The following is a 12,678-nucleotide window of genomic DNA, read 5'->3' on the forward strand; positions in this document are numbered from 1 at the left end:
AAGGACAGAGAGGGGCATAGCCTTCGCTGTTGCTACCACGTCGCTCAACCCACTTGGCTCAACACCACTCCGAATCATTACTACAGGGTGGGAAATCATCTGAAATTGTTCCGTCATGGAGTTGTTGTCCCATCCACCTTTAAAATTGTGAAAAGGAAAAAAGCGCAATTGAAAAAAAGAAAAACATGAGATAGATGTAATGTATTTTTCAACTTCATTTTCTTCAATATACTCAATTTAGCATTTACAACGGATACCCTGATTGAGTTGAAGACTAGCTCTAATAGTTACCATGACCAAACTATAAGTCCAAATAAAAACCTGCATGTATTCCATAATTAATTTCTGTTTTTTTCCATCAGCTCGATTATATGCACAAAGCATCATAATGCAATTTGTTCTGAATTGAAGTTCTGTTCTTAATGTCATGGCCATAGTTACAGGCCTTCAATGTCAAATGTATTCAACCACTACACTCAATCTTTAAAAAAAAGTGCAGCATGCCTACTTTTGTAAAGTCTTTAAATGTGGGAGGGGAAGTTGCAGAGTCTTTCTCAGATAATGATAGACCTTTGGTCCATGAAGATGGAGCGTAAGGGCAAACTGCCGCTGGTCTTCTGAGTACTCATGGCTCTTCTTTGCAAGGAGGTTGAGATTAAGACCTGAAATTCAAGGAGGGATAGGGTTAAAAACAAATTAGTAAAAAAAAAATTAAATCATACTTGGGGAGTCCAGCAAAAAAATTAAACAATAAATTGCAGCTCCAGTGTGGTGAAAACCCGTTCGGCCTATTCTCTTATCCATACTTTTTTGCATAGTTCCCACCAGAGGTGGGCAACTTCAATTTTTTTTGCTGATCCAAAATTCGTCATTCGTCAGAGCCCTGCCTTTTCTGTCATTGACGGTCCGTCATTTTTTCAAACAAGACGAAATTATAATCATCGATCCGTCCTTTTATGTATTTTTACCATACCTTCCATCACCACTAGAGGGCGACATTTGACCATTTTTTTCTGGTCTGTAATTTGCCAGGCGCTGGTCTACTTCTGTCTGCACTCAAATTCTTTTTTCTGTTTTAGTACTTACATTTAAAGTTAACACTATATCTGTGGTTCTACGGCTACACTGAAATTGAAACACAACACAGCTAAGGGGTTTAACCCAAAACTATAATACGCAACCATGTTTATTATCCCACATTTAAGGAAAGCAGGGACGCGAGCGCAAGTAAAGAATCATGTCCAATGGATGGCATTATTATGCTTTGCAAGACACTCAATTGGTGGATGTCGGTTGTCTGTTATACAGTAAGTGCATGCCCGACAATGATAGAAGACGGTTTCATTACCATTTGTCTTAATTTCATCTATCATATACTACAAGTTAAACAAACTATTGCTGAGGCTTCGTTTCTGTTTATGCACCTGGTAAACTTTAGGCAATTGATGGGAAAATTGAGAAATTATATTTTTCTGTTTGGCTGTTGTGGTCTATTCAGCTTTCAGTTCTTGCCCTCAAAGTGACGCGAGCTTGGGTTCTGCAGCAGGGCAACAATCCAAAACATACTAGAAAGTAAACCTCTAAATGGATCAAAAAAATTAAGGTTTTAAAGTACGCCCAAAGTCTGGACTCGAATGCCATTTGAAATACAGAAGGCTGTTTATGCTCACAAACCCACCTTGAAAATTGATTTTTTTTAAAGATCAAGTTCAGGACCTACACAAGTGTTCTGTCTGCTATGGTGCCCAAAAAAGTCAAAGATTAAATGTGCTAATGCTAAACTTAAAATCAAATGCAGAGATATTAAATATAGAGAATTGAAGGGGTTGGGCTTCTATCAACGATGTGCAACATTTCTAATAGTAACCCTTTCAATGCAAATATTTTGGAGCACAATGGTAAATACATACCTACACTTAAGTTGTACTTTCATTTTACCTAAATAAAAATCAAGCTTGTCTTGTAGATCTAAGTTGATGAGGTTCTTCTCCTTCACTTCATCAATCAGACAGCACACCATTTGCTTGGCCCTTCCTTCCCTGATTTTTGCATTCCTGCTTTCCCGCTCCAAGCTCTCCACTCTTGCTAGGGCTTCATCTAGCCTTTTCTTTAGAAGAACAGCAGAAGGCAATGCATAGGAGTGGTCCTAAGAGACAGATGGATGAAGATATTTTGAGTGGGTTTTTAAGTCCCTAAAACATAAAATTGAGTCATGAATTTGTCACACCACATAGATGTCACAGTCTCCTAGTTGCTACTTCACAGCAAAATTATCTACATCAGGGCTAGCCTGTATTGGTGCACAGTTACATACATTTTACACACACGCACACACACACGCATACATACATTTTCTATAACCGCTTATCCCCACAAGGGTCGCAGGCTTGCTGGTGCCTATTTAGTGTGTCCGATACAAATGCCATACATGTTTCTTGACTGCGGGAGGAAGCCGGAGAGCGGCTTGATGTGGAGAGAAACCACATGGGCTCAGGAAGAACATGCACACACCAAACAGAGAGGCTGGAGCCAGGTGGAATTGAGGCTTGTATCTCAACATTTTGCAGCAACAGTTCTCCATCTATACTGACCATGTATTCTTCACTTATCTACCAACATGTATACATTTTCTCCAACAATCTCTGAATCCACTTTACAGAGTCTTTAAATCAAAAGACTCACAATTGTGTGATACTGGGAAGCATTCTTCATCTCATCATTAACCCCAAAGTCACCATTCTGAATATTACAAAGAGAGAAAATCAATGGTTAGCACCAATAACAGCAGTTTACAATGTTAAATCAGCAGTGACGACATTCCAGAAAACACTCACAGAAATTGGCTCAGAGTCTGAATTAATGACAGCCTGAGACAGGTCCATTGGCTCTAATTGCAGATACTGTTCAGCCCTCTTAGAAGCCTGTGTTTTCCTACTTGCAACAGTCTACAATGACAAAAGTAACATTGAAATAAAAATTATAATCGAATAAAAGAATCGGGTGTAATGTTATTCACCATATGAAGTGCATAAATCTAAAATGTCTATCATATGCATATCTTACCCTTACTTTTTGGAGATGAGCTGGAAGACTGAAAACTGATGGTACAGCTCCAGTTCTAAGTCGAACAGTTTGGCCCGTCCTGTCAAAGTCCTCAGGTTTAAAATGAACACTGCAGAGTACTGAGCTGCTGCTGGCTCTGAAGTTTTCTCTCCCAAGGGCAACTTCCCATTTCTTCCTCCTATGTTTTTCTTTTGGAAACCTTAAAAACATAGTCAACGGTATAAACCTTGTTCATTAATTTCAATATTTACAAAGTTATACGTCGTAGGATGGCAGAAAATAGCTACCACTTCATGAATGGTTGTTTTTTAAGGTTACCTCTGCCCAAATAAATAAATAAAACCTAGTTGTGTCATAAACTGGAATTACAGGAATTCCTTCAAGCATCCCTAAAAGCGATTTTGCCATTTGTATCCCTACTGTTTGGTGAAAGACGTAAAAGACACTCCGAACGAATATTATGGCTGCAGAATTGACAAGCCAAGTTACTGTGCATTAAGCAAATAGCTCATGCCAAAATAATGATGAATCATGCAAACGACCATAGGAATAACCATTATTTGAAATTGTCAAATAAATATCCGGAGAACTAAGAAAATTACAGAATCTTGTCATGAAAACAATGTCATGTGCCATATCTATTATTTTGTTATAATGCTCAGTACACCCACAAAATGAGTCCGGATGTGATCATGAATGAAAAACGAAAGGCTTTAATTGCCTCTCATCAACCAAATTAACTCATTTTTAACTGTGTCATTTTTAGACTAAAGGCTTTTGTGTCAATGGAAAGTTTATTCCATGCCTTTTAGGCTAAATGATACAAGATCCCCAAAATAATTTGCCACTTTTATAAGCGCACTTAATGTATTGCATAGTTAGTTTCGTGATTTTTAAATATTAAATAAGTTATCTTAGCACGTACAAACTGAAAATGTAGCTAAAAGGGTCTGTTGCCATTTCACTCTCTGATAGACTTCATTGATTACAGTTGTATTCATATATTTTTTAAATAACATACATCGACAAAATCGTAGCTAAAACTTACTTGTGAAAGGTAATTTTCCGTGCTTTGACCTTGGCATTTCGCTCATTTTTGCAACCATGAGCCGAACAATATTCGGGCATCTTCGTAGTTCGTACGATGTGCTTGACTGTAAACATGAAATTGGAAATCATTCGTTAAAAAAAAGTCCAGATAATGCCTGCACTCAATATCTAGTAGCATAGTTATATTTTTTTTTATTTCCGTAACAATCTAAGTGGTGTCAAAATCGGTAAAGAATTCTGAGGTTTTTTTACGCATACAATAAACATACCTTTTACGCCAAAAAAAAAAAAAGAATTCTTCTTCTTCTTCTTGGTTCACAAATGATCATCACACATTAGCGCCAACTAGGGATGAGTCCCGCAACACCGATGCGCTGATGCGTGTGTCGAGCTCAGAGAACAATCACTGCATGTATTGAATAAGTGTTCAAAAGGCTTGCCATACGCGTCGGTGCGCGTACCGCTTTTAAACAATCACGTGACCAATGCATGAAGTGAGTCGACACAGCAAAAACGCGCCCAACTGTGTTCATAAGGAAGTGCGTCTGTCAACGCGACGCAACCGCTGGAACGACCCAAGTCACACGGGTGCTTGTGAGCAGCTCCGGGAGGAATCAAAGCTGTCTGTTGGGTGGACTGGGACCAATTTGAGCAAATTTTGTAGATGACCTGTGGCAGCACTTGGATGATGAAGTGGGGAGAGTTGGAAGAACTGCAACTTGCAGATGCATTGAGGGGGAATAATGGCCTCAAGATCCTCTGGTATACTGTATTAGAAGAGACAGCAGACTGCCTCTCCTAGCGCCTTCCTACTAACCAGAGAGATCATGTGCGCGCCAGCATCTCCATTATTTTACTTTGTAAGCGTGGGATTTTTCACGTCCAGCAGGTATCAGTATTTGATGACACAGTATCAACAGTGTCTTTGTGCCACACGCTCAATAGCGCCTCATCAACCCATCACTAGCCGCCCACTGTACCTTGGCATCAAGTGGAAAAAAAACAATAAAAAAATAAAACATAACCCAACGAAGGTTTGTTTTTCAAATTCAGTTCTCTAGTTCTCTATTAACAAAATCTAAAAACACATGTCTCCATTTCTTTTCTAATTCAAAAGTCTCCGTGATATTTCTCGAAGCTGCCCTTCTCAAATATTTTTACTTCGTAATATACATCCATCTATCCATTAGCTAAAGCTGTATCGGGGATAAAGTTGCGGCACTTCATAATATAATAATTTGATATATTTTTTAAACATTTTTAAAATCAATTTTTAAATCCATTTTATCATTTATAATTGATAATCATCCTCATAAAGGCATCATGTTGATGACTTCTCACAATAACTAGGAAACAAATATTAATTTGCACTTTTTTAGACTTCTTCATATTGTCAAATGATTGCAGAACTCGGCCGGCTCTGTGGAAGATTGGTTAGCACATCTGCCTATGTGGTCTCAAGAGGCAACATGGCATCAGATTGGTGGCCCCTAATCCACAATATCTTACTCTTAGCTTTGTCAGGTTTGTTTCTTGCGTTTGACTTTGACCATCTTGTAGAATTTCTCTCACACATACAGAATGGATACAGAATATTGTAATTCTCTCATGAGTCCAGTTGTTCCTGCAATATACTTTACACATTTTTGTTGCGGGGTGGTGCATGTACCAAGGAAAACACATCGAATTCGGATACAAATTCAGATTAAAAAAAAAAACTAGTTTATTTGCTTCGTTTCGTTCCTTGTGCCTTATAATAAAGACCTGGGGATAAAAGTCACATATGCTGCAAGTTTTATTTTCACAGGTGTTATTGCTTTGACTATTGCAAAAAGTTGCACTCAGTTTAATGATATTCTAGTTTCATTATTTTCCTCATCTGTTAAAATCATCCTTAATTTAATTGCACCATTATTTACACCGGATTGTGTTTTTGTAATTGATGTCTTCTTGTAATCACTTCAACTTCCAGAGTCCTTCTCTAAAATAACACACCAGTTTCCCTGGTCATGGTAGCTACTCTGGACTTTGACTCCCTCCACTTGCACACACAGTTGCTCCAATTCTCCCTGCTGAAACACATGATAATAACGGTGGAAGACAGGGACCCGGCCGCTCTGACTCTCTAACTTACGACTGTCAACTTTAATTTGGGAACTAATGCTGGAGTCAGGGCTCCCTTTTGAAACCTTTGTACACTTTGTTTTATCTAAATCCTTCCGCACCTCTCCTGAGTTATCTTCCCTTCGTTTTACTCCTTGCCCCTCCTTCAGATGCCACGGAACAAGAAGGTCGCGAGTGATAAAGGCCGTGCGATTAATATGAACACTAAGTTTGTCATCTGTCACTTTGTAGTCATCTGAGGGTATTTTCTTGTTTTCTTCAGGCACAGGGTTGTCTTCAGGCATGTCGTTTCTAGGTTTGTGGTCTTTGAGGTACTTGGACTTCTGCTGTTTGTATTCCTGTTCAAAAGCCCAGACATAGATAAGAGCCCGACCCCCAGGCTTCAAAAGTCTCACCAACTCCTTCACAGCTGCCAAGCGACGCTCCTATGACAAAACAATACGCAAACATTTTAAATTAATCCTCAAGAAAAACAGGCATTTAGGTCATGACAACAACAGATTTTTTAGTCTTTATTTCCAGCAACAATAAGCTTACTGATCATTATGTAAAACGGGCATCCAAACAGTGGTCTCTCGCAGACTCAAACTACATTAAGTAATGGCTCTTTTGATCTCAGATAATACAGAATTGTCTGCTATTTGCAAATATATTTGATCAGGCAATTTGTGTAACTATGACGGCCTTCCTTTTAGTGACTGTGCATGAATGCTTTTACTATACTTACCGGTGTGGAAAAGTGGTGTATGACAGCTATAGAAATGCAGGCATCACAAGAAGCCGTTCGAAGCGGGACATGGAGAGCATCAGACACAAAGGCCTGGAAACCTCGCTCAGCACAGATTTGGACGAGGGCGCTGCTCCGGTCACAGCCCACCTGATATTAGAGTGACCAACACACATTAACCTAATGATCTTCATAAAATAAAATAAAATAAAATAAAGGAACTGTCTAAGTCCCATTTTTACATTGTCAACAGAATTTGTTTAGACCAGTGGTTCTCTAATGGGGGCACCTGTACCCCTAGGGGTAAGGGAAGGCAGGGCAGGAGGTAGGTGAGATCTTAAAAGGGTTTCTGCAGGTATCAGCAAATCGAATCTGATGTTTTTTAAAGCCATGAAAAAAACGGTATTTTTAGTTCAATTTTTTTTTTTAATTAATTGGAATATGAAGCAACTTACTGCTAAAATGTGTTAGCAACTTATTTCTATCTTATGTTAGTGACTCTTTTGTATACTGGCTGGCTCTACAGTATGTTAAATTTTTTTTGTTTGTTTTGTTTTAACATACAAACAACCATTAGTTATGTAACTTTCTGGAAACCAGGGCAACCAAGGTCGGTCATATTGACACTGAGTTATGCTATTGAGTTTAGAGTTATTATTTGAGTTATTGTTATTACTTTGAGTATTACTATATTGTGATTGAAAAAGTTTTCAAATATGTCATTATTTGGGGGTGCGCTTTATAATCAGGTGCACCTTATATAAGGAAAAAGTTTTAAAATATGTCATTAAGTGAGGGTGCGCCTTATAGTGCAGAAAATACGGCATTCAGATATACCACTACTAATGTAGTTTTAACAAAGCTTAAATTAGACACTGATTGCACAACACTGATATAAGTCCGTATTTCATTAAAAAGGCTTTGCCTGGTTAGGTTACGTCATCGGAACAATTCTGAGAACCACTGGTTTAGACAGGTATTCACATTCATTTCTATGGACAGTTTTCTGTCATGCATGTTACTGGAATAAGGGAAGAAGCTGGAAAACCATCAAATAAAATAGTACTTACACTAATGACTTCTGGGTTGACACTCAGATACTTTCCGTTTCCACAGCCAATGTCAGCAAGCACATTTCCAGGTGAGAGCGAGAACAAAAAATGACACACACGCGGCCAAGGAGAGTGACGCGTGCCACTGAAGTGGGGGGCTATGGCGTTATACACCCGATGAACAAACTCCTCCTCCAAGCGGGCTGCATCGTCGTGGCCTCGAGGTAGCGATGGGGGAGATGGAGGAGATGGAGCTCCTTGACTATCACAGGCAGAAGGAAAAGCTGAAATACATGGAAAAAGAGAACAAGTTGTCCAATCAGGTACTTGCAAAGCAAAGATAGAAAAGTAGCAGTCAACTCTGTAAATGTAACTCAATGTTATTTATTTTTGCTGCCTGAATTTTAGCTGCCATTTTACTTTGCACACCTTGTATAACTCGCAATGTATGCTTGTTGATATTCGGAAAAGGGATAGAAAACATGTTGTCTAATTTGAATATTGGCGTACAAAACAACTAGGAAAATACCACTTTGCTTAGATCAATAGCCAAGACATTATCCAGTAGTAATATCATTGTAGAGCAAATGAACTACATTCAATGTGAATCGGGCTCACCACAGCAGCAGGGTTCATGTCTGATCTTGCGGAACGTGAAAGATGTTCGAGTGACCCTTTTGCTCAAGGTGAGTTGATCGAGGGCACCAAGGTCGCATGCTGTAGGAGCCGAACATTGTGGGTCGCAAGCGGGTATCATGTCAAATTTACGAGGAGTGATTCTGTTTAAAAAAAAAAAAACGAATTAAAGGTTTGTGTACACCCAGCATCCTTGCAGAGATATTAATGACAAATTATATCGTACCAGTGTGAACTCACCCATGCGTCCAGAGGTAACGACTCTCTCCTTGCATCACCAAGAGACTACGTGCAGGCAAAACTACACTTACTACACAGCCGTTAGGATGACGAAACTCCATCACAGTCTGTGAGAAAACACACAGAAACCATTGACAAATTTCAACCATGACAATATGTCAGCTAGGGATGAAGGAACTGCATGCCTGTTAACAAAAGAAAATAGGCCACTGTTATTTAGCTGCTGAAATGGAACCACTGGCTGATCAGCTTCTTATTACATTGATGCAAGGCGGCAACATCATGGACTGGTATGACCCCCAACAGCATCCTATGACATAAAAACTCCAGCCACAAAAGAAAAAGCCACAACAGTGCTCACTTTCCTCACACACACAACATAAGCATCATCATGTGGAAGCCAGTGTGTCCTTTCCAGAGCAGAAAAGCATGAACTCTTATAGGAAATTACACCTACACCATTTCCAACTGCAACCTGTACAGCAAGTAAATTGAATTTTGTGAAGACAGGACCGGTGTGTGCGTGTGTGTGTGTATGTGTACATACATGCATAGATGGATGGATGGAACACCAGCAAATGAATCAAACTATACCCTGAAACAAAAACTGAATACACTTTCCTATATCACACACATATATACGCACTTGCAAAATTATGATCTACAATAAACGAAATATTCACTGGGTGGTTCAACACGGTGATTTGATATGTGAGCAGGCACTGACTGGTTGTTTGTAAACAAGCAATTACAAAGTAAATTTTGCAGAATACATCTCCCTATTTGGGGTGGAATTTAAAGTGGTATAAGACTGAACTCCATCATACAGAGAGGTCTCTGCAATAACGTGGTTAGATTATTGATGAGTTAGGATTACACTGAGCTCAGGGTTAATAACGTCATACCTTTCCGCCCAGGCTTAGTGATATGATGGTGTCCTCAAAGGCAGAGTGAGTGTCAACATGAGGAGGTATCCCTACAAATGAGACAAATCACCATTTTTAATGCTACAATCATTGAACATATTGAAAATCATTTTTTAGCTTGATAATTATTTTTTTAATCCAATCTTTGTCAAACCAACTTCTTCTCAAGTTTAACCAACTAAAAGCACAAAAAATAAATTTCCCCCACGCGTGCACCGGATTTGGTGCTATCTTGTGGTAAAAAAAAAAAAAAAAAAAAAAAACACTTTTTTTTCATTTTTTACAAGGTGATGACAGTAAACCTAACAAAGAAACTGTACATACAACCTATGATATGAATAAACACCTTTACTTCTGCGAATTAAATCCATCTCAAAATTCTTGCTGACCCTTCTATGACGTGGTTGTTCAATGTGTGTAAATGCAATAACAAACCCTGTCCAGACTCATACTGGTTCACAGTAAGCTGGTCAGGCTTGAACTTGGTATGTCCATTCGCCATCAATCTTTCCAGTACAGGCTGACATTCCTCAGGAAGACCTGGATACACACATCCACATGTTTTTTTTCCCACCAATAATTCATATGAAAACACTGACTTGCTTAAATTGCAGCAATGCAAGTCATCTTACCTACAGGCAATGGCTTATCTTTGTCCACATTGTTGTTGTCGTAGCGAAATTCAAAGCCAAAATGTTTGACCTTTCTGTGCTTCAGAGCTTTTTGCGCTATAAAAATAGAACATTAGTTTCTATTATGCAAAGAAGTAAAAAGATTCATTTTCTACATAATAAAATACACTGCTGTGGTTGTGTGCAGACAGCATGTAGTAATAAATGCAGTTACTTGAGTGATACTTTATTTGAAACCATCACTGTGCATCAAAGTATAAGAAAGGGAGTATAATCATCTAATACAAGTTAAACCTCAATACAAAGCAACTTCTTAATCTGTAAGCAATAGCTAACAACAACAAATTACACTTAACACTGCTCTCCCTTACCAGTGACATCATCACTTGTAGACGACCAGTCAATGGCAGCAAGCAGTTGAGCTTCTTCCTCTGGAGAAACAAAGTCCTCCACCAACACCAGCCCAGCTGGCAAAGTCACATGAAGCTGCTGCTCGCATGGTACTGTAAGTATAAACATATAAATGTTGATTAAAAATAGACATTTATTCAGACTTAAAGACGATTGCAGTGCCAAGGAAGGAGACTAGAAACTTTATTCAACAAACGTCATTCCCAATTTTCTAGATTTTTATCCATAGTGGAGATCAAATCATCAATCCTGGCGTCCCAAAGCCTAATCATATGACAAAACACTGTATTACCTGAGTCAACAAAGCTAAGATAAAGAGTCACACTATTCCCCTCGCCACACTGAAGTGTGTGACCATTCAGATGGATGTGAGCTTTCTGGGCATTCTCCTCAGATCTGCAAAGAGAGCAACAATATAAGGAAACAAATATGTTAAACTTACTTAAACATGTTTTTATGATTTTTATGACAAATTACCCATATGTGACAAAAGCATAGGGCTTCTGAGGGAGCATGAGGAGAGCCTCCACCTCCCCGATTTCTTTTAGTACAGCAGACAGCTCCTCCCTGCTGACACCATTTCCCAGGCCACCATTAGCCACCACTAATGTCTGCAGAGCACACATAGACATTTGACATTTTTAATTAGTGTCTGAAACAACAACAGTATATTGTGCACATAATTCGTCCTTGTGTTAACTCTGACGCAGGCAGAAAACAACATATGTATATTAAATTGCGTTGCATCACAAATCTTACCTCATTTGCAGTGCTTCATGTTAAAGATAACAAACATTAGTGATTTATACCAATAAGCAAATAACCAACATAATGAATAAACAGGTCGGAGTTCTCTTGCTATTTAAACATACAGTCCAAAAACATAAATCTATACAGTCAGTTTTTTTCTACTACAAATAAACTTTAGTTACGATCGAAACAAAGTACATTTTGATTTTAATGCGTTAAATGTAATGCAAAAAAAAACGCCAATTCTTGCACTTGTCTGTTAAAACAATAAATCGTATGTGTTACCTTAGTAACCTCCGACGTAGTACTGATTCCTTCGTGTCTCAGCAAAATGTGACTGGATTTAATCCGTTTACGAAGGAGTTTCTTGTCAACTTTACTCCTTCGGTAAACCTTGAAGTCTTTTTCCACATTTACGTCCATTGTGTACCTTAAAAGGCTCGTCCCCGAGAAACATTATAGTGACAAGAGTTCCTGGAGTATTTTTCTTCTTCGTTTCCAACAGACTGGGCACATCCAATGTTTTGCTGCTCTCTACTGGTCAAATATTTACCCCCCCCCCCCCCCCCCACACACACACACACACCCACACACACACACGATAACCATCCATTTTTTTTATAGTTGTATATACTCTTCCTAAAAAATAAAATAGCGACCCTCTTGCCATCTACTTCTCATTAAAAAATACTTGAAAGAAAAGTAGCTGATCAATTAACTGCATACCTCAGTGCTAACAATGTTTTTGATCATTTTATCTGCTATGATAAGAGTTGTCTATGACTTATTGATCTCTGTAGACTCTGGATTAGCATCCCTGCTCCTACTTCTGGATCTCTGTGCTGCTTTTGATTTTGTGGATCACAGGATACTTTTAGATTGGTTAGAACATTGCATTGAGGTTAAGGGGCATATATTTTCCTGCCCCCAGTCTTATTTATAAGACATTAAATGGTCTGGCACCAGTATATCTGTCTGAGCTGCTTACTCCATATATTTCTCCATGCTCCCTTCGGTCTTCAAACTCACATCTTCTCATCATCATCTCTGTCAATAAAAAGTCGACT

General features: G+C 38.7%; 2 protein-coding genes across 4 annotated transcripts; both read right to left on the reverse strand.

Moving 5' to 3' along the window:
- Window positions 1-504: 504 nt before the first annotated feature.
- LOC148416171 (THAP domain-containing protein 2-like) lies at window positions 505-4,372 on the reverse strand. Of its 3 annotated transcripts, none has more exons than XM_088427734.1 (6): window positions 4,112-4,372; window positions 3,064-3,262; window positions 2,835-2,945; window positions 2,683-2,739; window positions 1,939-2,146; window positions 505-662 (listed from the first exon to the last, which is right to left on the reverse strand). In XM_088427734.1, the coding sequence occupies exons 1-6, from the start codon at window positions 4,240-4,242 to the stop codon at window positions 505-507; spliced, it is 864 nt and encodes a 287-aa protein (XP_088283860.1). In that variant the 5' UTR covers window positions 4,243-4,372. The 3 variants fall into 3 exon arrangements, with proteins under 3 accessions (XP_088283860.1, XP_088283862.1, XP_088283861.1); XM_088427736.1 differs by having other exon boundaries at window positions 520-662; window positions 1,911-2,146; window positions 3,070-3,262; XM_088427735.1 differs by having other exon boundaries at window positions 520-662; window positions 1,911-2,146.
- Window positions 4,373-5,849: 1,477 nt separating this feature from the next.
- alkbh8 (alkB homolog 8, tRNA methyltransferase) lies at window positions 5,850-12,045 on the reverse strand. The gene is made up of 12 exons (XM_088427593.1): window positions 11,897-12,045; window positions 11,339-11,472; window positions 11,154-11,257; window positions 10,822-10,953; window positions 10,451-10,546; window positions 10,254-10,358; window positions 9,798-9,868; window positions 8,893-8,999; window positions 8,635-8,795; window positions 8,035-8,300; window positions 6,965-7,114; window positions 5,850-6,662 (listed from the first exon to the last, which is right to left on the reverse strand). Exons 1-12 carry the CDS (start codon window positions 12,032-12,034, stop codon window positions 6,075-6,077), a joined length of 2,052 nt encoding a protein of 683 aa, XP_088283719.1. The 5' UTR covers window positions 12,035-12,045; the 3' UTR covers window positions 5,850-6,074.
- Window positions 12,046-12,678: the final 633 nt, after the last annotated feature.

Source organism: Hippichthys cyanospilos, chromosome 11 (genome assembly GCF_059441005.1).
Source record: "Hippichthys cyanospilos isolate Australia breed blue-spotted pipefish chromosome 11, RoL_Hcya_1.0, whole genome shotgun sequence".
NCBI lineage: Eukaryota > Metazoa > Chordata > Actinopteri > Syngnathiformes > Syngnathidae > Hippichthys > Hippichthys cyanospilos.

Excerpts from the sequence above, each read along its gene's own strand:
- LOC148416171 (XM_088427734.1), bottom strand. The coding sequence starts at position 4,242 with ATGATTTCCAATTTCATGTTTACAGTCAAGCACATCGTACGAACTACG. Across the intron at positions 2,946-3,063 it reads CTCATCTCCAAAAAGTAAGG|ACTGTTGCAAGTAGGAAAAC; the intron begins GTAAGATATGCA and ends TTGTCATTGTAG. Across the intron at positions 2,147-2,682 it reads CTTCCCAGTATCACACAATT|GACCACTCCTATGCATTGCC; the intron begins GTGAGTCTTTTG and ends TCTGTCTCTTAG.
- alkbh8 (XM_088427593.1), bottom strand. The coding sequence starts at position 12,034 with ATGGACGTAAATGTGGAAAAAGACTTCAAGGTTTACCGAAGGAGTAAA. Across the intron at positions 10,954-11,153 it reads TCTTAGCTTTGTTGACTCAG|TACCATGCGAGCAGCAGCTT; the intron begins GTAATACAGTGT and ends TTATACTTACAG. Across the intron at positions 6,663-6,964 it reads TACACCACTTTTCCACACCG|GAGCGTCGCTTGGCAGCTGT; the intron begins GTAAGTATAGTA and ends GTTTTGTCATAG.